This window comes from Nycticebus coucang, chromosome 10 (assembly GCF_027406575.1).
Source record: "Nycticebus coucang isolate mNycCou1 chromosome 10, mNycCou1.pri, whole genome shotgun sequence".
Classification (NCBI taxonomy): Eukaryota; Metazoa; Chordata; class Mammalia; order Primates; family Lorisidae; genus Nycticebus; species Nycticebus coucang.
Genome location: NC_069789.1, coordinates 61,282,153 through 61,308,270, shown reverse-complemented (window position 1 = coordinate 61,308,270; position 26,118 = coordinate 61,282,153). Strand labels below are relative to the sequence as shown.

Here is a 26,118-nt window from a genome sequence, read left to right as displayed (position 1 = left end):
GAAGATCAGTGCTCTAAACTTTGGAAAACTGTTGCAAATCGAAACTCCCACCTCACATTGTTCTCTTGCCCCCATCTGTCACCAAGAACCCAGCAAGGGAGTCTACACAAAGGTTCTCAGTACAAATTTATCTGGACAAACTGCGGGCAGAAACGTTCATCAGAACAGACCATGCCTCTAGACTCCTTGGGTGCACACCGTGCATCCTGGGTGGAGCTGATGCAGGGCTGGACCACTCGGGATGGCCTCAGGAAGGTGCTGGCACTGCCTTCTACAGGGCAGCTCCACTCTCCTGGCTTCCCTCACCCTGCCCCCTCCTATTACCTACTGGTTTTCATTTGGGGATACTTACTGGTCTTGCGGTGAGCAGTATTTCCTGTATCTGTAAGATACTGGGATACCACCAGACCCTATTCAGAGCTCCACAAAGATGAAACAAATAAAATCTCAGGTTCATTCCAAGGGCCAGCTCACCTGTGCACCTTGCAATGCCGGAGCCTATAATAGCAGCAGCTGCGGCTGGCAGGTCCCTTCCTCATCCATCCACAGAAAGGAGGACTTCTGACAAGCCTGGGCCTTGGCCTGGATCCCCCTGTGGGTCTGCCATAGCCACCCGGACTTCCCAAAGCTCTATTTCTTTGCCTGGACCTACCAAGGACAATATTGTTCTCTGTTCCCTCTCTAGGACACCACACTTACAGGACACTTGGGGAAAAAAAATCCTTAGTTCCCTAAAGCTTTTAAAATCCAGCATGTGAGAGAAATAAAACAATTTAATGATGGCTTCCTTAATTTACAGACAACAGAAAGGACAAACATTTCTCTCCATGCACTGGTACAATGAAATTCAGGGACGAGTGGTGATCCAAGGACAGGAGCTATGGCATTCAGACGCACTGCTGAACTTCTTGTGTCGTGTGGTCCAATCATCTGACTCAGCAATTATAGACACCTGGGAGAGGTAGGGGGCCTGCCCAGTCTCTTGAAGTGGGAGCGCTTTCAGGCAGCAGAGTAAGCAGGAGTGAGTGGGCAGAAGGAACACCAAGCTTCCAGGTGCCCACAGACCACAGTGGGCTCAGCTCTCCCATAAGAGCTGCTGCAGGGGCTAGACCCAGGTGAGGTGCTGGGAGGACGGCGGGAATAAGAAGCATGGCAGAAAGGAGCATGTGCTAAGTGCTGGGCCATACTTTCCTCCCAAACACTGAGCTTCTGATGATTCAGCTCCATCTTCAGAGGGGTAATGCGAGTCCCAGGATTTGGAGCTGGAAAGGTGGTAAGGGTGGACAAGGAGGGACTGATGCCACCCACTCCAGAGGCCACCTAGAATGTCTCCATTCCCTCTCGCCTGCCTTCCCCCTCCCATCAACCCCAAAGACCTGAGGAGACAGCAGATATCAGAGACCTCGTCACTCTCCCCTAATCACAACAGCCGAGTACATTTCTAAAGAGAGGGAGAAGAAGGAAAAATGCCATGGGCTCTTACAGGGAAGACCTGGGAAAGACTGGCCTTGGGAGGGGAGGAGCGGCTCCCTGGTCCCGTGCGCCCCCCAGGCTGGCAGGCCGGCCTCTTGATGGCCCGGCCTATCTAGCTGAGCATTTTGTGCCGATCGAACACTGTCTTCCGCTGCTCCTGCACCTGCAGCTTCCACCTTTGCTGAGCACCTTCCACGCGCTCCAGGACAGTGTTCGCTCGGGGTCCCCCAAGGGATGCAGCAGCCGCTGCCATGGAGCGAGCATCCTGTAGTGGGGAGAAAAAAGAGAATACCTGGCATGGCGAGCTAGAGGGGGCTCAGGTCCTGAAAGACTGACATGGAAAGGATATCCCACAAGTACCCCAAAGTCTAACCTCCCCCCACAATGGGAGGCTGGGACTCTCCAAGGACCTTGCCTTGTCATCTGCCAGCCTGGTGCAGTGTGCTGGCCTGCTGGAGGCCTCAGTGCCTGAAGAATCTGCACTTAGTGCACATAGAATCTTCCCCTCCCGGGCCTGGGAAAGAAAGCACTCCAAGGAGCACATTTTGGGGCCACAATAACACAGTCAGCTCAGGTCAGGTTCCCAGGCTCTCCTGTCTGCCTATTTCTAATTCTCACGAAGAATGCCAAGTGTACGCTTCAAGACTTCACTTAGGCAGAGCACTCAGTAACATTTGTTGAGGATAGGCACCATACCCTCTGGACTGCTCCTAGGCTGAGGAACCCCCCTTCCCTGCCCACCATGGCCCAGGGGTGGCAGGAAGGCCCAGGGGTTATAGTCAAGCTACCCTGAGATGGTAGCACATCTTAAGATCAAAACCCACAGGATCTGCTAACTTTTCCTGGGAAAGAAGGGATGTGACATCACTCAGGGAGTCTGGCGGGGATGGAAGTTTGGCGCATGACCCCGGCATTCCCGCTGCAGAGCCTGGTCTGGCCCACTCCCTCTTTTAATAGCTTAGGGCAGCTCAGCTCCTTCCCTATCTGCCCCCATTGTACCCCCCTTCCCCTTTGCTCTCATCCTCTCCTAATTACCACTTCTTTGCCTCTGAAGCTCTGGAGCCCATGCATTTCCTGCAGGACCTGAACCTGATCTCTGGGGAGAATTAGAGCCCAGGGCCAGGCCTACACTCCTGTGGGGATTTCCTCCCTAGCTCTCCCTGCCTCTCATCTCCTGCCACACATCTCTTAAGGGATTAGCACACCTCACTAAGCCCAGAGCCGCCCAGTAAATGCAACTTTGCTTCTAATGCCCTGAGCTGGCAAGGCTTCTGTCACCAGGCAGCTGCCAGGCTGGGGGTGGGGGTGATGGTGCGGGAGGTTAGTGCGGGTAGGAAGGGTGGGCAGTACAGAGTGGAGGCTTACTACGCATGAGGCTGGGAGGGGGTCCATCAACCTTGCGGCTCTGGGTAATTTGTCTTGTGAGCACTCATCGCTAAAGGTGAGTCAGATGGGTACTGTCCTCTGGAGCCTCCTGTGTAGGCCCCAGGGAAGGCCTCCTCTGCCAGGCTAGGTGAAGATTAGGTGATACTTGAGAAGCAGGTATGGTGGCATCAGGCAGGGGCCATTGGGACTCTCGGGCTATGTGGCTGGGCTGGTGACCCACCCCTTCTGGCCTCAGACGCCCTGGGCCCATTTCACAGGTGGAACCCCAGGTCTACAGTGGAAGCTGGGAGGAGGCACCTCAGCCACTGAGCAGCTGTGTATCCTGGACAAATGACTGTTTCTCCAAGCTTCAATGTGACAAATCCAATCTTTGAGACTTTTTTTCACTATACTGTCAGTAGGAATTTTAGTTATCAGACAATCTAATATGCATGCACGTATACATACCCACACAGCACAAAGAAGTTTTGTGAAACAGTATTTAGTATGATGTAGTCTGATATTCTCTGCCCTCTTCCATTTCATTTTTTATAAATCCTGGTCATGACCCACAAAATTCATTTCATGACCTAACGGGCTGTGACCCGGCTTGAAATACACTGCTTTACAACAGTAGAGGGGCTGTAGCAAAGTCAGATGATATATGTAAGGCACTTGCGATCATGGCTGCCACAGAGCTGGAGCTCAAGAAATGTTCAGTTTCCCTCCTGGTAGCTTAGCACAGCAGTTAAGAAAACTCTGGAATCAAACAAGTCTGGCTTTGAATCTTGGCTCTGACCTCTACCGGATATATGACCTTGGGCAAGTTACCATCTTCTCTGAACCTACTTTCCTGTCTATGAGGCGAAGACTGAAGAGGCATCTCCTCAATGAGACGCTGAATGTAAAATAAAGCCTTGGCAGCACCTGGCAGACAGTAAGCAAACAGCAGTGGTTACTGGCATCAGCCCTAGCGCTGGGACCCAGTAGGCAGGGAAAGGGGTGGAAAGCCAGCTGCCCACTGCCAGGGGGAGCACCTGTGAAAACTCACCACAGCTGCTGTGCTACCTTTTAGTCGGGCTGCATCTGCCATAGTGCTAAGGACAAGCCTCCACCCAGTTCTGCTCCTGTGTGGCAGTCTAGATGAGCTGGGCCCTGAAGAGAAGCTTCAGGACTGTCCCTCCCCTCCAGCTCCCTGGGAAGCCGCTGGCCCACTTGGACTTGGCCATCCTGGCTCTGGGAGCTGGAGCAGTTCCGCTTTCTCCCCATGTCCCATCTCATCCTTTCTGGGACCAGAGTCCTCATGACAGGGCTTCAGTGAAGAATGCCTGGCTGGGAGGGGAGGGACAGTCTCAGCCCTGCCCTCCTTCTCCTGCTGTGCATCTCAGGGGAAGCCAGGGAGAGCCAAGAGCAGAGCATTAAGGGAACATGCTGAAATTCACCACATTACCACAGTATCATTTGTTTCCTCTTCATGTAAAGTCTTAACAAACAGCTCCTAAGTGGAGGAAAGCTGTTGCTGAGAGGCTCTATTTCCATTGCTAATAGTCTGATTAAAAGGTATTAGAGACTCCACATCTGTTCTAGAGACAGCCCAGAGTGGAGCCTCATCCTTGCTGGTACTGCGGCAGAATGCTGGGAGAAGCAGGAGAAATACGATCACCACACCCTACCCTTTCCCTCTGAGGCTGGGTCTCTGGGACCCAGGGAGGCAAAGAACCAGTTAGGAGAGATAGTGGGTAGAGCCCCTGCCAAGCAGGGGGAAAGAGCTCTGATGTGCAGGGATTCCCAGGGGGTTCCCAGGGGACCAGACTGGCATGACAAGTGCCACTATGTACCAGGCACTCTGCTAGTCATTTATGTGGATTATTCTCAGGTTCATGAACCTGGCAAATGGGTAATATCATCCCCTTCTCATAGATGAGGAGCTGAAGCTCCTGAAAGACGAGTCATCTTGCTACTAAGGCTGCACAGTAAGTCAGATTCTGTACCCAAGTCTGCACAGCTCTTTTGCTAGGACTCTGCTGGGGCTTTCTTTGACTGCTCCTGCTTGGCCATCTAGATGAGCTGGGCCCTGAAGAGGCACCTGGGAAGCCACTGGCCCACCAGGACTTAGCTCTTACCCTAGAACTCTCCCTTAAGAGAGAGCCAACAGGGACAACCAAAGAAGCAGGGTGGTCTCTTTCCCCAAGGTTAGAGCAGAAATAAGCACCTGGAACGGATCTGGGTGCCAGGAACATCAAGCAAGGCCTTTCTCTCTAGCCCTGGCAGAACCCTGATATCTGTGTGAATAAACCTGAACTGATAAACTACCTTGGAGGCTACCAAGCTGCCCCAGATGAAACATTCTTTAGCCTGCCCAGAAGCCCTGGCTCTGTGTTGGCACTAGCCTGGGGTTAAGTCTCTCTGATGACAAAGAGACGAAGGAAAGCGAGAACCCACCTCATGTGCTCTCCCCTCTCTGGCTGTCCCTTCCCCTTCTCTACCATTCTAGGCACAGGAGCAGGACCAGACAGTTTTGTCACTTACCAGCAACTCAGCAAAGAATGGCCCGTTAGCAAGGGGACTACACAGTCTCTTTGAGTTTTCCAAGTTTAACCCAAATTCTTCCTGCTTAACCAAATCCAAATGTCTCTCTGCTTTGAGGTTCACCCTGACCTCCTACATGCTGCTGCCAGAGTCACTTTCCTAGGACAGCCCAAATCACGCCATTCCCCTGCTCAAAAACTATGGCTGGTGACCCAGCAGCTTACAAATAACACCCTGCTGCACATGGCAGCCTCTGGGCTGGCTGAGCTGCACATCCCCAGCCTCACCTCCCCTTTGCTCCAGAGTCTGACTGGTCCACCCGTCCTTTCTTTACCTGTCCTGCCCCTCAGCCTTCCCTGCAGCAATCCGAACACTGCTTAAGTGTTAAGGCCAAAGACATATCTCATTTGTAAGGACAAGCAAACACCTGTACAGCTTCCACACCCACTATCCCAACAGGTATGTGGAGATGCAAAGGATTATGCCCATTTCAGACTTAGAAAACTAAACTATGAAGCTAGCACCGTGGATGGTAAGGGGCAGAGCTCAACTTCAACCCGGGACTGTGATTCCAAAGCTATGTGCCTAACTATTGTGCTGTGCTGGCTCTAAGGGAGGCTCTGGAAATGTTTATTGATCACCCACCTTTCTGTCCTGTCCTCAGGGGAGAGGCAGCTGTCTGCACTGCCCTCGTGTTTCACTGTCAGCTCCCCCTGGCCAGAGCCCTCAGCACACAGCTGCGCACCCCTCCTCAGAGAGGAAGGGAGACCATGCCTCAGTGGTCTGAGTCTTCTCTTCTCCCCAGTACCTATGTATTTTCCAGTTCCCACATCACCAGCCTCTTTCCTTAATTCCCCGGCACATCCTCACCCAAAGAGGGCTCAGAACTCTGCCCACCTCCCCGGGAGGCTAAGCACTTTGAAGACCCCTGTGAGCAGCAGACATCCGAGCCTCAGAGCAGCTCTATGTCTCTCTTCAAAGAGGGCCCAACCTGCACATCTAAAACAGCTCTGTTTGCCATCTCTGCCCCAGCAAACAAGCTTGCTTCCTCCTTTCAAAGGGTGTCTGAGCCCAGGGATTAGGCCTAATGCGGCTGAAATCCCAGGGGAGGCAGCGCCCAGCAATCGGGTCCACTGAGGCTCTGCCAGCGCTTTCAAAGGGAACACGACAGGCTTTCATCTCCCTCCACGGACGCAGGCTGAGGCTGTGGGGGAGGCCTCCCTTTCCTCTCCCAGTTCTCCACCCCCAGGGCAAGAGACCTCCTAGCCACCGAGGCCAAGGGGCCCCCAACCCTGAGAAATGTCTGACCTCCATATCTCACCTCTGACTTCCAAGGGGTCTGGAAACCTCTGGAGCTTAGATCTGTTTTCCTTCTAAAGTCACCTAGCTGTGCAGGCCTAGGTGTTCTCTGAAGGAACCCGGAGAGGCTGTTCCAACTTTGTGCTTCTTGGGTCTGGTGAAAACTAAATCCCTCCAGCCCAGGGGAGACATGGTCTTGTCTCTTTTTCTTTTTCTTTTGTTTTTTGGAGACAGGGTCTCGCTCTGTCACCCAGGATGGAGTGCAGTGCCACAATCACAGCTTACTGCAGCCTCAAACACTTGGCTCAAGTGATCCTCTCACCTCAGCCTTCTGGGTAACTGGGCCTATAGGTATACACCACACCCAGCTAATTTTTTTTTTTCTTTTTAGCCACAAGGTTACCCTGTGTTGCCCTGGCTGGTCTCCAACTCAAGCAATCCTCCTACCTCAACCTCCCCAAGTGTTGGGGTCATAGCCTCCTTCTTAAGGAAAATACTCTCTGGACCATTAATAAACCCAGACACACGGCTACAGCTCTGGCTCTCCTGCTGCTTAGCTGGGGCCTATGACCACTCTCTCCCTGTCCCCCAATCCCAAGTTTCCCCACATTCTCTTTCCTTGTGCACTGAGTGGAGCGGGCCAGCAGATTACCCCTCACCACGCAGGACTAGGGCCTCAGTCTCCGTAAAGACCAGCTCCTTGGGCTGTGTCTAGCCCCGGTATCCTGTCCATCCTCCCTGTAGTAGTTTACCTGTCACTTTCCCATCCATCTGAAGCTGCCTCTGCAAATCCCTCTCTGCCAGAAAGCTCTCCTTAGACCAGCACACAGACAAAGACAACTTCCCCAGCCCTTGTCCAGTGGGAAGGAACCTCCCAAATCCATCCAGCTTCCTCACCTAACCACCTGCCTCACAAGGCTGGACCTTCCTGCAGGTCTTTATGGTCCCTGCTCATTTACCTGGCTTGGCTGTCTTGAAGCTTATACCCCTAAGGGCAGACACGAGGCCTGTGCAAATCTCAACACGGTGCCACCTGCAGCATTTCCGAATATAGCGGGAGAAGCAGAGCTGCTGAACCACAGGTACCTGTGACAGGGACACCATACAGAATCCCAGGAGATGAGGGATGAAGAGGGGATACCAAATGAAGGACTAGAGGGCATTTCCTTACCCACCCAAGGGCACGATGAGATCCACCCACCATGGCCCTCAATCAGCCAGAGCTGGCTGTACCTCAGATCCAGGTATTCAAGAAACTGAACATGTTTATTATCTTTTAGAACCTTGGGGTGGGAGGTCAGGGGTATCATCCTGTCCACCCAGGGCGGGAATCTCCTCTATAAAACAGAGGTGGCCTCGCCAACTTCTGTGTTGAGGGCCACCTGTTATATTCTACTGCCCTCCAAGTCACCCTCCTTAGATAATCCTCCTTCCTACTGAGCCAAAACCTGCACGTAGGAAATCAAGGTCCTCTCTCTGACTCAGGTTCTACCTCTGGGAAATGGGCTAACCAAATCTAACCCCTCCTTACTCCCTAAGGCCCTTCATACAGGCTCCAAGTGGGAGTCTCCTGGGGTAAAGAGAGGCCTGGGCTCAGACCCAGAGATGGCAAGCTGCCCTCCCTCTGGTTCCGTAGCTAGGATGGCAGTAGAGATGACAAGGCTGTGCCCGAGAGCCATGCATTCCAGGAAAATGATCAGGCTGCATCTCTCAATTACTCCCCCAGCCAGGACTGCAATTACCACATTACCCCTAATCGCTGGGTGTTTATTAGCGATGCTCCTCCCCTATCAGAGCTGCTATTACTCTACATTAATAACCAGGTAGGTATGCAAGGTTTCCTCTTGAACAAAGACCACCCAAAGGCCAGCGCCATCGCCAGCCAGGCCCCAGTTCCAACAGGGCGAGGCTCAATCCCCCCGGCTCCACCTTTGACCAAACTCACACTAGCTGGTGGCCTCAGGCAGACTGGAAACAGCCTGGGCCTGTACACAGAAGGGACAACAGGGTTGGTGGGACCAGCCAGGGCTTCTTCTTTGACCTGACCTGTTCTGTCCTGCCAGCCCAGTTCCATGTCCCCTTGGCAGCTTCACACGTAAGACCTGAGCCCTGCATTCTCTTTTTGGTGGGAAACTTCCTCACAGCCTTACAAGGGAACCCACCCACTCCATCCTTAGATCACACTGTCAGCAAGAAGACCCCTCGACCAGTTTATTAAATCTCCTCCTCCAACTCCCAGCTGTGGGTCCTCTGTCCCTGGGTAAGACCAAGCTTGCCCCTTCAGATTTCTGAAGGCAGTGATCATGTGCCTCCTTGAGTTGGTTTTATCCCCCACAAGCTAAACATCTCTCAGTTTCTTCAACTAATACTCCCAGGATTCAGCTGAGACGCTTCCCCTTTAGCTGCTCCTCTGGACACGCACGAGATCACGGACTGCCTCACTCATTCCATGGCTAAACAGAGGGTCTTCCAGCAGCAAGGCCCTAGGCACAAAGCTCACTGGAGCAGAAGCAATAGTGAGCCCGCGTGCCTTGGCTACTGCAGCCTGGAGCAGTCCACCCTGCCTGCAAACCAGCTAGGTGCCCTGAGTCTCCTACACTCAGCTGGCTGCTGCGCTGGTATGTGAGGGAGAGAGAGGCATGAGGGACTATCAGTCTTTACTCAGCAAGCAGGTTCCTCTGTTCTCCTAGGGAGCACGCCGGCTCATCCCATCACCACAGTGCACACCCCATCCTGCTCTCATGAGGAGCTCTTCAACTATGCCCTCCCATCCCAACCTGGTTTCCTCTCCATGGTGTCCATAACTCTTTGGCGTCAGCGGTTCCCCACCTTCCTTATTGAATAAAGCCAATAACCTTTAGCATGACATCTGAGGCCTGTGATAATCTGGCCCAAACTTACTGGCCAGCTCTATTTGCCCCTATTCCTACAGGCCTACCTTTATCCTTGAAATGCTCAAAATCCCTCATGCATATATGGTGACGTCCCCCTACATAGCACCACTATCTACCTTACTTCTCTTTCGCTCTTGAAATACTACTTTTCCCTCAAGACCCCAGGGCTGTGCTTTGAACTGAGCAAGTGCTGAACAGATGCCTGTGGGATCAGTGAACAAAAGAGTAAATCTGCCACTTCCAAGTATCCCCCCAGCTTGTCACCAGTGTCTGAACAAGCAGGGTATTATGTGTATCTACCACTACATGTGACTGGCCCTGATTCTGGTTCTCTTCCCAATGCCTAGACCTGCGGCATGAAGGAAGACACGGCTCACTCAGTGTGCACTGAGGCCAGGGTCAGGGATATCCAGGGCCACCTCCTGCTTCATCTGAACAAAAGGAGAACAACCTGGAGCATAGAAGTGGGAGCGGGGGGGACACCCACCCCACCTGGGCCCAAGTAATGCTCTTCTGCGTCCTGCACTGGGGACTCACATCCTCAGAGCAGGGCCCTGGCCCTGGAGCCCCAGTTACCTCATTCTCCTCCTCGTTGTGGAATTGCTCAGTGTACGCATCCGGCTTTCGAATCAGAGGGTCCACCAGCATCAGGAAGGCCATGTAGAGTAAGAGGGCACCCACCACGGACAGGTAGATGACAATGATGACCTGGAGAGGAGACCCGCCACAGCTGTGAACCAATATCCCGGGTCAGGGATGGGGAAAGTGTGTCTATCCAGGTGCCATCTGTGCTCTGCTGGCTGCTGCTCCTGAAGTGCCTCTCTGAGAAAGGAGTAGGAGGTGACGTGGGTTGGAGGGAAAGAGCGCCAGGAAGGAAAAGGGAGGGCCCTACTTCTCAGACAGATGGGCTCTGTCTTAACCTGAGAGAGCCCAAAGAGCAGGAGTCAAGGCAGCAGACAGATGAGAGGGGAGACGTCCGGAGCCTGACACAATAGGCTCCCGGGGTGGGGGTGCAGAAACAGGGCCTGCCTGGCTGTAGAAGAGTCCAGAACAAAGGGTAGAAGGGCATCAGAAACCAAGAGCAAGAAGAACTAGGTGGAGAGGCCAGGAGGCAAGGGGGAGAACAGACCTGGTGGCAGGCTCATTACCCACTGTGGAGTGCAGGACAGATGGGGCAGGCAGCTTCTGCACCTCAGCTAGTGGGACCACAAAAGTACCTTTGCTCATTTCTAAATGCTCCTTGGGGGATAGAAATCACCTGGTTGAGAAGAACTCACCCTAGACCCCAAGGCTTATAAATGGCAGAGGTATAACTTGAAACCAGATTTGCTGACTCCATCGCAAGTGCTTTTTCTGCTTCCATAAAGCCTGGCCATCATTGGCTTCTGATCCCAGGCCTGGCCCTACCTTGACTGTAAAGAGGTCATGAGAAAAAGAAGACCTTCAAGTTTGGTGCTCAGCTCAGCCACTGTCAAGTTCAACTGGACCAACTTTCTCCCTGACAGAAGCGAAGTGTTCATGCCTCTTTCTTTCTTTTTTTTTTTAGACAGAGTCTCATCTAGTCACCTTTGGTAGAGTGCTGTGGCATCTTAGCTCACAGCAACCTCAAACTCTTGGGCTCAAGCGATTCTCTGGCCTCAGCCTCCCAAGCAGCTAGAACTAAAGGCGCCTGTTACAATGTCTGGCTATTTTTAGAGACAGGGTCTTGTTCTTGCTCAGGCTGGTCTCGAACTCCTGAGTTGCCTCACTCAGCCTCCCAGAGTGCTGGGATTACAGGTGTGAGCCACCAAACCTGGCCACTCATGCTTCTTTAAACAGGGTGAATACTCAGATCCCTCTCCCTATACCCCAGGGAGGGGGAAGGAAAATAGAGGCTGAGTCCTTACTATCCTGAGGTGAAGGGGGGTCTCCTGAGTACAAGGACTCGAGGGAAACATGAGGGATTAGGAAGTGGTATCTGATGAGGTCCCTGTGCTGGGAAGTCCCTTCCCTGCCAATCAGGGAGAAGTGACATCTAGCTCTGAAATTAAGGTCTCAGGCATCTGGTCTCCAGAAGGTGGGATCCACTGGGGCAAATTCTAAGAAGGAAGCTCCCAGAGGGGTTACCTCTGGTGAGAGGATGAAAGGAACTCAGTCTGCACAGTTGGATAGGCTGGTGCCTGCGTGGGGGGAGAGACAGCTGTTTTCTGCCTTCATGGTGAGGACACAGGAACCACATAGCACAGGGCTCCCTGGTGCAGGCAGGGAGGGACAGCAGTGATGACCACTCTCTCTCCAAAAGTGCCTCAGAAGAGGAAACCTGATAGAGCAGCGGTTCTCTTCCTAATGCTGCGACTCTTTAATACAGTTCTTCATGTTGTGGTGACCCCCAACCATAAAATTATGGTAGCAACAAAAATAATTTTATGGTTGGGGGTCACCACAACATGAGAAACTGTATTAAAGGGTCGCAGCATTAGGAAGGCTGAGAACCACTGTGATAGTGGATTCAGTGGTGTCTTTAAATTCACGATGATTATTTTCTGATGCTATTTCCACATTCTTCAAAGGATAACAAAAACAGGCTTACAGACTAGCACTGTTAGACATTAGTGAGCCTGGCCCAGGATGCTAAGAACCTGGACTAAGAAACCACAGTGAGGCTCAGGAGATAGCAGAGTCTCTACTAGGGTGGTACTATGGCTTCTACGAGGCCTAGTCAAGCCCTGCCTGGGGCAGAAGAATGGATAAGGACCCCATGGTGCCTTCCTCCCTCCTTTTGGTGGTGGCTGCGTCTACTACTTCTGTCCTGAACTCACCCAATTGACTGATGACAACAAGGTTCAGGAATAAAACGAAAGGACAATCTGATGCCCCTCCCAGCCCCAAGACCCCAGCCCTGGCTCATAGCTCCGACACCCTTTAGAGGAGGTAGACGGCACTTTGAGAGCTTACTTGGATTAAGCTCTGGGCGAGCAGGCTTACCTTTCCACCTGTAGTATACTGCATGTACCCAGCAGGGAGCAGGCACTCAAAAGATTTATTGGAGGAACGAAGAAGAGAGAAAGGGAAAAACTGGAAAGAACAGAGGGAAAAAGGAGTCTCGAGGAGCTTTCCCGGGGTGCTCAGTGTAATGGGAGCCACTGGAAAACACCAGAGAAGAAAGCCAGTTCCAGGAAGTCATGGGACGTGAGTCCTTGTGTCTGCACTAGGCCAGCCTTAAAGCCAGTCCCACAGTCATTTGGAATATTCCAGAATAAAGTAAAACACTATGTGTGTAGGACAGCCAGGGCGAGGGAGATGGCATGCAGGGACTCCGGGGCCGAGAGCTGCATTACCTTGATGGTGGTGGTGCTGCGCTCCTCGTACCGGCACTCGCACAGCAGGCAGTAGGCCTCCATGTCGTGGCCGGGCACCGGCATGGGCTCCACCACATGCAGGCAGTTGCTGCAACAGACACAGACAGGCCATGGGGACTGGGCTGTAGGAAGGTCTCAAAACTTCAAGACCAGAAGCAGGAGGCCTGGGGAGGTGAGAGGCAGGGGTGGGGCACAGGTGGAGGGTGCCCCCAGGGAGGGCAGAGGGTTCATAAAGGGTCAGGCTGTCAGAAGCCCCTCCCAGCCCATGCACCTGGCCCTTAGGACCAGTTCTTCCAACTGCCCACAGTGCTGGCATCACAACCACCAACCTTCCCTAAAGCTGTGCCTTCCACTGCCTTCCTGTTTCACGCTGTGTTCTCCCTGGGCGGCACATCCACCCCACAGGTTCACCTCAGAAGCTGCCGGGTCTTAGATTAGGATCTCTAGTCAGGACCTCTCTTCTCTTAAGAGCTGGACTCATGTCCAGGTGCCTACAGGATCCGCCACAACAGCCACCACAACACCCACCAAGCATGTCCCACAGGGACCACAAACTCCCCACTCACCCGACATCCCACAGGGACCACAAACTCCCCACTTACCCTGACATTCCCCACGGACCACAAACTCCCACTCACCCGACATCCCACAAGGACCACAAACTCCCCACTCACCCGACATCCCACAGGGACCATAAACTCCCCACTCACCCGACATGCCACAGGGACCACAAACTCCCCACTTACCCCAGCGTCCTACAAGGACTACAAACTCCCCATTTACCCTGACATTCCCCATGGACCATAAACTCCCCACTCACCCAACATCCCACAGGGACCACAAACTGCCCACTCACCGGACATCCCACAGGGACCACAAACTGCCCACTCATCCTGGCATACCCTTTGCCCTGACTCCCTAGTCCTGCATGCTGGCTCTGTATTCTCAGTGGCAGACAGAAGACCTCCACCGTCCACTTAGCTGCCCAAGTCAGCCCTGGGAATCATCTTTGACACTCCTTTTTCTCTCATCTATGAGCCCACCACCAAGTGCCAGTGAACTTACTTCCCTAGAAATTCCTAAAATCCATCTTCCTTATTTCTTATACCACTGAATCTTAGAGAAGGCCCTTTCCCCTGGACATCTGACCCAGCCTCCCTGCTGCCCTTCTAGCTTAGTTTGGCCCTGTTGAACACACACCTTCACACAGCAGCTGAGTGATCTTACCAGAAAAAAACTCTGTGTCAGTGCCTCCACAGATCCCCCAGGGTAAGGGCTAATTCAGCTGCACTGCATGGGGTTCCAGCCTACCTCACTCCAACCCACCACCTGCCACCCTGCCCCAACCCAGCCCCAGTGATTGATTATTGGACTGGTCTCTAAATATGCCACATTCCACATCCTTGCCAGAAATGCACAGCTTTGCTGCCCAGCCTGGGCTTTCCATTCAGAAGACTCAGCTCTGAGTTCTGTCCCCTCCCCGATGGCCAGATACCTGTGTTCATCTTCTCTGGGCTACCACCCCATCACACTGCACTGGGACCAGTCGTACCTCACGCAATCCCATGTTCCTGGTGCCCAGCATATGCTGGCCAGAGCAGGGCTCAGTAAAAACATCAATTATAGGTCCTAAGAGTAAGCTCACTTAGCCCACCCTCACCTAACAAGGGCTGTTCATCTGAGCTACAGGGCTGGGTTTCTGGCAACACCAAGGTTGTCCCTTTAGGGAGACCTCTGCTCCCCTTAAGATTCCAGGATATGGCATATCTAAATGTGCCTAACCCTTGCTCCTCCCCGTTCCTCTCCCCCACTGTAAGCAATGCTTTCAGGACTTGCACATTGCCTCCTCTGGGAGGAGCTGACAGACAAGGCCAGGGTCATACACGTACTTAGTTGTCACTCCTGTCCAGAGGGAGTGCCACCTTCCCCTCTCCAGCAAGTCTCTACAAGCCTCCCTACCCTAAGCCACATTGAGTCCTGGGTCTAGAAGGTCACTCCAGGGCTGAGTGGGGTCTGTGGACTTGCCACAGGCCAAGATGTGGTGTCAGGAGCAGCTGAGAAAGGCCAACCTGAGTTCTTTAATTTGGGATCCTGTTATGCAGAGGAACGGGCTGGAAGGCGGAGGGGTCAGGAGAACAGCAATAAGGAGCTGAAATATTTGTCTTAAGCTCCCCTGGGAATCGGTGAAACCAAGGACACAAGTTCTTGTTCTCCTAAGTGTTCCCATTTACCTTTTGGGGACCAGTGATAACAGGACTTTGTGGACTGATCAGGGGCCACCAAGGGAAGAGAGTTAAAAACTGGGTTTAATTCTCTGCTCCTCTACTTATTCTACCTATTTTAACTTCTCTGGGATGAACTTGATGATTGCGCTTTTCTGGGCAGCACAGAAACCATGGTGTGGGACAGTGGTGGTGAGGGACGGGATGTGGGCTGCTTCCCTCTCAGCCAGAGCAATTCTGATTCCATGTTCTACATGTTTTGTGTTTCCAAAACAGCTTTTGTTTATAAAAGTGTTTTAACAAGTTTGAAAGGTAAGGAACCAGCCAACTTTTTAGTTCCTTCCTGCTCTGGAATTGTCTCTATTATACCTCTGTTGCCAGACCCACCCATGGGGAAAAATGGCTGCATATGTGGTTATAAACCCTCAACGCTAGATGGCAGAGTACCAGTAGCACAAGAACACAGGTGACTTGGCCACTCATCTGAGGATGGCAGCTCAGCTGGGGAAGGGGACAAGAGTACTCTCTGCAAATATACCACCACAGTGAAAAATATGGGAGACACCTGAAGATCCATTCAAACTGGCCTAGCACTGAGGTGCTAAGATCAAGGCCAAAGTCAAGGCTCCACTCCACACTTTAAGAGCTTCATGCAACCATGTGGTGGCTCCCAGACAAGAAAAATGTCCTGGAGTCTTTCTTCCTAACCATGGTTTATACCCACTCACCCTTAAGGGAACTGCCTTGAGGTTCTGATGTAAGTTTGTTCATTAGACAGCCAGCCCTCCAATTCTGACTTCTATGTGGAAGAAAAAGATGAACTATAGCCTGAGGTCTACACAGGACTCCATTCTCTGGGGCAACCAAGCTTGGGTTTTCAGGCTATAATTCCAGGACAGAGAGTGCTATGGCAGCCACCAGCACCTGCCTACACAAGGGCTGTGGGATATGAACTTGTTATCTGGGGCAGGGGTAGGACAGCCCATCAGTATATTGACTGATGCCATATGAACCACGACCACAAGACACAAGGAGGTCACTAGGGCTCCTCCCAAGCCTTTATGGTTTTAGGACTTTGGGAATCTATCAGAATAGTTAGAAGCGGAAGGAAACAGGCTAGTGCTTTGAAAAGAGAAGCCCAAGTTTTCTTGGGCTATGGTATAAGTTTGACCGTGATTATCTGTGCAGCCTCTAGGAAGGCATGGTAATACATATTAATATCATCAGCTAACATTTTTGTAGCACTTAACCATGTGCCAGGTATCATTCTAAGTGTCAGATTTGCTTGTGTGTGTGCACGTGTACAACACACACATCCATATACTTACTCAACACTCAAAATAATGCTCCATTTTACGGATAAGGAAATCAAAAGTACAATGGAGAAATAGTAAATGAAGTAATCTGTCACACAATTAACAAATAACAAAGCTAGATGTGAAGCCAGGGAAGTTGGATCCAGAGTCTTTATATCTAACCAGACTGCCTCTCAGAAAATCTCAATCTCAGAGTTGGATATTCAGCTAATTTCAGACTTCAAATATTGCTCTGGATCAACTGTATCATAAGCACCTAAAGAACTTTAAGAAAAAGTTATTCCCACACACATGCCAATATTTGCTAAATCAAAATCTGGAGGGGGAGGCTGAGCATGGTGGCTCATGCCTGTAATCCTTGAGGTCAGAGTTTGAGGCCAGCCTAAGCCTGTGAGAGACCTGGTTTCTACACAAAATAGAGAAACTAGGTGGGTATGGCAGAGCACACCTGTGATCTCAGCTACTTGGGAGGCTGAGGCAGGAGGCTGAGACCAGGAGTTTGAGGTTGCCATGAGCTATCATGATGCCACTGCACTCTACCTGGGGTGACACAGGAAGACTGTCTGAAAAAAAAAAAAAAAAATCCTGGAGGGGCAGTGCTGGAAATCCGTATGTTCTCAAAGCTCACCTGATGATCCCAACACATACCCAGTAGCAGCAACACTGACCCAGATGCCCCCATCCGATGTTAATCCCTTCTACAGTACCTCACCTTGTCTGTGCTCAGCTCTTCCTTAGAATGGGGCTTTCCAACTCCTGAAACTGCCTAGATTAGCAATGCTTCCTTGACCCATGCTTAAGTCTGTTTCCCCGAAGCTTTCATGCAAATGGCCTCAATTCTACACCAAGAAACCACAATGAACACAAATAATCTTCACAAGCACTGGCCCCCATGGGCCCCACCTCCCATAATAGGTCAGCTCTCCTCTGGACCTTGGTCAGCCATCGTGTGTCTCCATCTCCTCTCCTCTTCAAGCTCTTCAGCTCCTTCAACAATTAATTCCAGAACAATGTATTGAAACTTCCCTTCACCCAGCTTGTTTCCTTTCTCTAAATGAATTCTTGGTTATTGTTCTCTTTTTAAAAGTGAAACACCCAGAAATGAATTCAAGACTCCAGGAGTGTAATTTAAATCTTTCTCTGGGCCTTAGTCTCTGCAGCTATAAAATAGGAACGACAGTCATTCCACCGGTCTTACAAAGCTGCTGTGAGACTGACACTGAGTGACATAGGCAACAGAGCTTTGCAAAGCGTTGAGCATCCCACAGTATGTGGCTGTAACACCTACCTCTCCCAACTTCTCTACCACCATTTTGTATATATCACTGAAGACCAAAATTCAAAGCAAAACAAAAATATTCACTACTCTGACCAGCACTTCAGCTTGAATTTAAGACACGTAGGTCCTGATACAGTTGATGATGATCATGGAATTGGTTCTGTGACCATGGACAAAATATACCTTTGTAAGATTCTCCATGGGAATGGAAGAACACACCCATTGTCTAGGGTCCAAGTAGTAAACCATACCTTTAAGGGCATTTGCTAGAATAAACTGGAATATCCTCAGAGGATAAACAAGCAGCCAAGGACCAGCCCGTGGGTAATGCCTTACCAGTCCTTCTGTGACACATTCTGGTTGTAAATGTGCCCATTGATGTTTCTGTAAGGTGGACAGATGCACTTGCACCGGATATCTTCAGAACTCTAGAAGAAAAAAGATATATGAGGTATACAGAGCCCCTGAATGGGTTCAGGATCTAGCAAGGCTGCCAACTTTCAGTTCCCTGTGTCATTAGGTAACCTTATATATGCTCTTGAGTTTTCCCCATCCCCAAGTTCAGAAAGGATTGCTTCTGCAGGAAGGACACTATATCACAGGGTCTCAAAACAGAAAATGTCCAGGTGACAGATAAGATACAAAGAAAGCTTCCTAGGGCTGTCATTCCCTACGTGTAGTGCTTTACACAGGACAGGGATAGGAGGGGTGGCAAGCAAAGGCCACAGTCCCCTACTCTGGACCCCACACTTGTGTGTGCACCTCTGTTAAGTGGACTTGGCAGCCAGCCCTATCCCCTCATTCCATCTCCAACTTCCTAGGTTGGGACTGGGGGATGGGAAAGGATGGGGTGGGGGAATAAGGAAAAGCAAATGATTTCCATGGAAATACTCAAGCAACCCCTTTGAAAGTTCTTCCCTTCTGGAATGGGTAAGAGACAACATCATAAATGTTTATATTCCAATTAGTAATTCTATATAGGGAATAGAAGCAAACCCCCAGACTTAATCTTGTGTCAAAGCCTTGGTGATCTTTAGACTTTCCAAAGTCCATAAACCGAACCAATGTAGCTCCAGGTCATTTACCCCTAAAGAATGGAAGTTATCTCAGGAGTCCCAGCACTTAGGTAGGTCAACCTCAATAACAAAAACTTTAATCTGTATAGGACTTTATACTTGCAGATAGTTTTTACATTGCTGTGTCATTTGATTCTACCCGGGTAATGGATATAATCACTGTACAGGTTGAGCACTCTTAATCTGAAAACTTGAAATGCTCCAAAATCTAAAACTTTTTGAGCATTGACATGACCATTAAGATGATAACACTGCAGAAATGGTGAAAATGTGTGATGGGCTTACTGAAGGACTACAGCAGCATGCATTTATAACAGAACAAGAAATCATGTTAGTTTATAAAATCAAAGGAAAACTTCTAAGGCAAAAGCCACTTTAATGAGGTAGATGACTCTTGAGTAAACATTTTAAAAAGCGGTTCGGCAGAATGGCTTGCCTCCTCATCCCTAGAGGACTCTCCTGGCCCTTCAAATACTTCTGATGTTTCTTCTAAAAAAACAAGTGTGGCCAAGCGAGGTGGCTCATGCCTGTAATCCTAACACTCTGGGAGGCTAAGGTGGGCAGATCCCTTAAGCTTAGGAGTTTGAGACCAGTCTGAGTGAGAGCAAGGCCCCATGTCTACTAAAAATATAAAAATTAGCCAGGCATGGCAGAGGGCACCTATGGTCCCAGCTAGTTGAGGGACTGAGACAAAGGGATCACTTGAACCCAAGAGTTTGAGGTAGCTGTGAGCTATGATGCCAGAGCACTCTAGCCTGCAGCAACAGAGTGAGACTCTGTCTCAAAAAATAATAATAATAAATAAAAATAAGAGCTTCATGCTTATCAGGCTAGCTGGACCATGGGTACAGACTGAAACCTGCTGTAGTTTGCTGATGCTGTTGTTTAATAGCTGGCACAGGTTTTCAGGTGATGCTACAGTGCTGCTTAGTTATCCCAAACACATTACTTTAACACATTACTTTTTCACTGCACTGATGGTTAACTTATACTTTTTACCCTTAAGTACTTACATGTGAGTAAGTGTAAAAACGTGACCACTTATTGGTAGCACATAAATCTAGAGTCAGGAATGCCAGTGATGCCAAACAACCACAGACTGTCCTAACAAAAGGCTGAGATAATGACTCCTTTGCTTTCTGATGGTTTAGTGTACACTAAACTGTTTCATGCACAAAATTATTTAAAATATGGTATAAAATTACCTTCAGGCTATGTGCATAAGGTGTGTATGAAACATAAATGAACTTCACGTTTAGACATGGAGCCTCACCCCCAACATATGCACAAATATTCGAAATCTGAAAATATCCTAAATGCACTTCTAAAAATATCCTAAAAAACACTTCTGTTCCCAAGCAAAGGACAGTATGGAGAACTTAGATAACTTCTCCTAACTTCCTTGCTGGAATTTCACCACTAGTCTGTCTGATCCAGACTGAGCCTGTCCTCTATGCACACCCTTCTCCCCACACCGTCTTTAAGGAGGCCTTCCTTGGCTCTCTTCACCCAAGAGAGCCCCCACCAAAAGGAATGACCCGTAGGTGAGCGAGGGGCAGGGCCTGAGGAGCAGCTACCTCTGAGGAAGCCCTGTAGGTAGGGTGGGTGCTCATGCCCTCACCTTGTTGGCTAGAGCTGCCGGCACCAGCAAACACCCGACCACAGCCACCAAAGATAAGAGCTTCATGCTCATCAGGCTTGCTGGGCCACCAAGACCGGACACCTGGAAAAGAGATACATAGTAGGATAAAAGGAAGATGGTCACACCACTGGCAGCGTGCTCCGCCCCTTAACCATCTTGCTAAGAAGTGGGAATGGGGTTGGGGGTTGGGCTCCAGGATTCCAGGGCCTGCTAAATCTGGTCACCAAATGCTGCTTTCCCTGTCTTCCAAGTCTCCGGCTCTCCACTGACCACCTGGTAGGCCCTGCAGAGGGAGCTTCCCGGGGATACTGCCGCTAGGGGCCCAGATTCAGTTCCCGCACAAGGCCCGGCTCTGACCCGCGCATCACGTCCCACCGCCCTCCGCCATCTCCGCCTCTGCTGCCCGGGCAGCTCCGTCCCGCTCAGGCCCGACTGGAACTTTGGGTGCAATCTGGGAGCCCTGATCGGACGGCGGAGGCCAATGCCCACCGCGCCCTGAGGTCTTGGGCCCGAGATCCCTGTACATCGGCAACCACCCCCCTCCCCCAACGCCTGGTCCACGAACCTGCATGCCCCTCCGCGGTTGTACAGAACCTAGCTGGCCCCGTCCCCCCGCCCAGCTTCTATTGGCTGCCGGAGCAGCCTCTCAGCCCAAGCTCGCTGTAGCCAAGACAACAAGATCCACCCTCTCCTGGGCGGGGAGGCTTCTGCGCAAGGGAGAGGTAGGCATTTCTTAAACCCGACCAAACTGAAAAGGGAATGTCAGCCCCACAAACTAGGGCTGGGGAAGGGTCTTGCCTTTGCGTGTGACCTGTAGAACTATCCCAGTGCTTTGCCCTTCCTTGTATTATAAAATCCTCTTGTTCCAGGTTGCTGTTTTAAACAGAAGGCACTTAATACACTATAATATAATAATAAATGATAATGATAAATGAGAGACAAAAGAGCTTTGTCCTCATTCAAAGTCTAGAAATGCTATTCAGGGAATCTGGAAATGTTACTTAGGGATACACGTCTTTACCGCAGAGGACTGCAGCAGCAACACCTCTCTACCCCTATACCCACGTTCACCAATGGAAAAGGAGAAAGTGAGGATTGGCCATGGGGTGACTGCAGGCTGGGCCTGTGAAGAGTGAGCAATAGTCCCCTTAGCCCAGTCTTTCTGCCCTAGGAGCTGGTTCTGGGCCTAGCAAATTGGGACAAGGTCTGCATGGGTGGCTGTAGGGGTCCCAGGCTGTGAACTTCCTGCCAGCTGTGAAGGAAAGAGAAGCCATCTGAGTACAGGGCTCCAGAACCAGAATGAGGATGCCTGGGCTTTGGACTTGGCCCTGCCCCTGAGCAGCTATGTTAGCCTGGAAAAGACACCTCTGGGCTCTGGCCTTGGTTGCCGTATCCCTGAGAAGAGTTGGTTGGATTCTGAGATCCCATTCAACTTTGATATGTTGGGAGTCCTTGTGTCCGGGGGTGGGGGTGAGGTGTGGGGGGTGTGTGCATATGACCCAAACTCAAAATTGGTGTCTGGAATGACAGATAGGCTCTGTCCAGATAGAATGAGGTCCCTCTCAGGGACTGTGAATGGTGGTGGGCACTTGTCTGGAGGTAGCTAGTTTGTGCTTGTCTCTCTTACACTTACGTCTCCTTCCTCTTTATATCCTTACCCCCGGCAGACTGTCCTGCACTTGGTGGATGCCCAGGAAATATTTGCTAAACTGAATTGAGTGGAATTAAACCTAGCTGGGGGAATGAGCAGGAGGCACTATGGTGTGATGTGAAGCTTGGTGACTTTGGAGCTATAGTGATCCGGACACGGATGCTGGTCCTCCCTAGTTGTGTATGTTTGGGTTGTTGACTTATCCTGTGGAGAGCCTCAGTTTCTACTTCCATAAAATGGGGATGATATTACCCAATTTTCAGTGTTTTTTGTGAGAGTATAGTGAGCCTATGCGTGCAAAGTGCCTAAAACAACATCTGACTCAGAAAGAGAGGTTCTATGAATGGAAATATTAGCTCATTCTGGAGGTCAGAATGGCTGTTTTGGTGAGCAGCCTGGGGCAGAGACCTGAGGTAGGATACCTACCTTATGGAGGCAGAAAGGATAGTCCAGGGACAAGAAAAAACATACATTCCATGTGGAAGTGGGGACCTTCACGGGGACAAAAGCATGGGGCTGAGTCTTTTGCCTCCAGTGTAAGGCCCTCTGACACCCAACACTAAAGATACCCAATGCTGAGCTTGCTGTCTTTCCCATCGAACAGAAGCCAGGCCTCCAGTCTTCTTTTCTTTTTAAGAGAGTCTCCCTCTATCACTCTGGGTGGAGTGCTATGGCATCAGCGTAATGCACAGCAACCTCAAACTAACTCTTGGACTCAAGCAATCCTCTTGCCTTAGCCTCCCTAGTAGTTAGGACTGCAGGCGCCTACCATGTTGCCCGGCTCTTTTTTTCTATTTTTAGTACAGACAGAGTCTAGCCCTTGCTCAGGCTGGTCTTCAACTCCTGAGCTCAAGGGAACCACCCACCTCTGCCTCCCAGAGTGCTAGGATTACAGGCGTGAGCCACCACCCTTCAGTCATCTTATAGCACTGTCATTCTGTATTTCTCACTTCCCAGATTGTGGCTATCAAATTACCTCTGACTCCTTTCTCTCCTATTTCCACATCTAGTCTAGTTGGGTGTCTCCAAGAGGCAGCTATCATCACCCTGCCTTATCTGGCCTCAGTGAGCACTCTGCTTCCTGAAATACGTTCCCTTCTTCTGTCCTTCTGCGTCCATCTTACCTTCTTCCAATTGTGTTTTCAGTACATTGCTCATTGCTCAATAATCCATGGTAGCACTTTGTAGCAGCAAATCCAGATCCCTCCATCTGGCATCCAAGCCTGGTTGCCCTCTCTGCACTTCCCCTCCCCAGCTTTCCCCCAGCTGTCCCTACATTTGATTTTTCTCATTGTAGCCCTGCCAGTCCTTATCCTTCATCTCTTTCAAACCTCTGCCCAAGCACTTCTCTTCCAGAAGCCTTTCCCAAGTAGCCCTACTTGACCCAGGGCACCTTGTTCCCACACATGTGCCTTGTGTTTAAGAGCCACGCCATTGAGATGAGTCTGGACCTACTCATTCAGTTCTGCTCTGCAAACATTTGCCAAGCACCATAAGCCAACCCCTGTGCTAGGTGCCCTAGGGATACAACAAACCACAGGTGACTCTGCTTTCAAGTAATACATAGTCTAGTAGAAAAGCAATCACATGGTCAGAATGTAATTTAATATAGAAACTGGTGTGTCAAAGAAGAGCTTTTTCCCCAAAAATATTTTTGAGCATGATGTGCCAGACACTGTGCAAGATGCTGGGGATAACTTGGTAAATTACCTCTGTCAAACTTGGTCTCAACTTTCAATGGAACATAAAGTTTATTGCAGGAAAATGACAAATCAGCAAGAATTACAGCTGGGGGTGGTAAGAGCTATGCTGGGGGAAGATTGCAGAGGCCAGAGGGAAACCTATACTAAGGACTAGGGAAGCCTGGAATGGTGGAGAGGGGCCTTTAGGGACAGTGACTAGCTACTTGGGCTGAGTTAGTGTGGTGGTGGGAACAGTGCCCCTTCCAAGTTTGGAGCTGTAGGACTGAGGCCAAAACCCATACTCTCCCTGGCTTACTACAAGTTCCTGCCTTTCCTATAATCCCCAGAAAAGCCTATCTGTCCAGTGTTTCATAGCCTAAAGCTCCTATGAGATCATTAATTTCCTAAATTTTTGTATTAGGAAGCATGTCTTAGCTACACTGAAGAATTGTCTAACCTAAACAGAGAATAAAATTTAAGTGATAGAATTTAGGCATTTGTAACACTCTCTCTCAAAGGGGCAATAATTTGGGGTACAGAGGAGCTCATGACTCACCTCTTTTTTTTTTTTTTCAGAGTCTCACTATGTTGCCCTCAGTAGAGTACTGTGGTGTCATAGCTCACAGCAACCTCAAATTCTTGGGCTTAAGCAATTCTCTTGCCTCAGCCTCCCAAGTAGCAGGGACTACAGGCGCCTGCCACAGTTGGTTGCAGTTGTCATTGTTGTTTAGCTGGCCCGGGCTGGGTTCAAACCCTGTGCTGTAACCACTGGGCACTGAGCCTTGACTCACATCTTATAGGAAATCTCTACCCTGTTACAGATGATAGGTCAGGTGCCTGGCGATGTCCTTGAAATAGGATGGGCACCATCCTAGGATACCTGCCTCTGACCAAAGCAGGATTTCTTAGGCATCAGAGAAATGACAACACTGAGCTAAGGGCAAAGGGCGCCTGCCATACAAAACCTTCTCTCAGTTTGGCAAGTTTGGAAAAAGTCACCAAACTTGCCTTGTCACAGATGCAATGCTCTCTCCCCTTTTTTAGTTTTTTTTTTTTTTTTTCGAAACAGCCTCACTCTGTCACTCACGCTAAAGTGCAGTGATGTGATCATAGTTCACTGTAACTTGCAGCTCCCGGGCTCAAGTGATCCTCCTGTCATAGCTTCCCTACTAGTTAGAGCTACAGACACATACCACCATGCCCAGATAATTTTTTTACTTTTTGTAGAGACAGGGTCTCACTGTGTTGCTCATGCTGTTCCCAAATGCCTGAGATCAAGCAATCCTCCCGCCTTGGTCTCCAAAATGCTGGGATTATAGGCCCGAGCCTCTATGCCTAGCCTACAATGCTCTCTTGACACCCACTGACTGAAACAACACCTAAGCAAGAGAAATTATACCGTAAACAGAATTTTAAAGAAAAACATTATTCCATCTAAAGTTTAATAAGTGATATAAACTCTGCCCAGATATAAACTCAGTTTACTATATATGTGTATATGTGTGTATACATGCGCATATGCACACACACATATGTAACACACACATTTACATTTAAATATTAGACCACTTTATGCCATTCTACCTGTAGTCATCCTTTAGCCACCATGACATTCATGGCCCTAGGTCCAAGTGTCCCTCTCCCTCCTACCGACGCACATGCTCTTCTGGGTATAGACTTCATGGTGCAGCATTGTGGAGGGTTAACTTCTGTTTGGGGGTTTAATTTTCTTCTTCTTTTTTTTTTTTTTTGAGACAGAGTCTCACTATGTCACAGCTCACAGCAACCTCAAACTCTTGGGCTTAAGTGACTCTCTTGCTTCAGCCTCCCAAGTAGCTGGGACTATAGGCACCTGCACAATGTCCGGCTGTTTTCTGTTGCAGTTGTCATTATTGTTTAGCTGGCCCAGGTTGGGTTTGAACCCGCCAGGCTTGGTGTGTGTGGCTGGCGCCGTAATCACTGTGCTACGGGCACCAAGCCTAATTTCTTCTTAACTACAGCAAACACCTTGGCTTTTGTTTGTGCTTTAGCTCCCAGTAGTGAGTAATAGGCAGGGTGCATTAATGGTAGGTTCCTGGGACCAGAAATCTCAAGATATGCCTTCTAGTTTGCGCTTACTCCTATTGGAGCCCCAGTTTTCTTCAGTGCTATTTGTTCAGAATAGCAGTTTTAAAATTTTTTTGGTCTCATGTCTTTTCACATTTTTAAAAATTATTGAGAACCCTGCCAGGCATGGTGGCTCATGCCTATAATTCTAGCACTCTAGGAGGCCAAAGTGGGTGAATTGCTTGAGCTCAGGAGCTGGAGACCAGCCTCAGCAAGAGAGAGAGAGATCCCATCTTTACTAAAAAT

At 50.1% G+C, this 26,118-nt stretch overlaps 1 protein-coding gene across 1 annotated transcript; it reads right to left on the bottom strand.

Moving 5' to 3' along the window:
- Positions 1-1,449: 1,449 nt before the first annotated feature.
- TMEM9 (transmembrane protein 9) lies at positions 1,450-21,116 on the bottom strand. The gene is made up of 6 exons (XM_053606621.1): positions 20,999-21,116; positions 20,413-20,514; positions 18,052-18,143; positions 12,878-12,986; positions 10,137-10,268; positions 1,450-1,738 (listed from the first exon to the last, which is right to left on the bottom strand). The coding sequence occupies exons 1-6, from the start codon at positions 21,002-21,004 to the stop codon at positions 1,586-1,588; spliced, it is 594 nt and encodes a 197-aa protein (XP_053462596.1). The 5' UTR covers positions 21,005-21,116; the 3' UTR covers positions 1,450-1,585.
- Between the last annotated feature and the right edge of the window lie 5,002 nt (positions 21,117-26,118).

Excerpts from the sequence above, each read along its gene's own strand:
- TMEM9 (XM_053606621.1), bottom strand. Across the intron at positions 10,269-12,877 it reads GCAGCACCACCACCATCAAG|GTCATCATTGTCATCTACCT; the intron begins GTAATGCAGCTC and ends TCTCCTCTCCAG. Across the intron at positions 1,739-10,136 it reads ACAACGAGGAGGAGAATGAG|GATGCTCGCTCCATGGCAGC; the intron begins GTAACTGGGGCT and ends TCCCCACTACAG.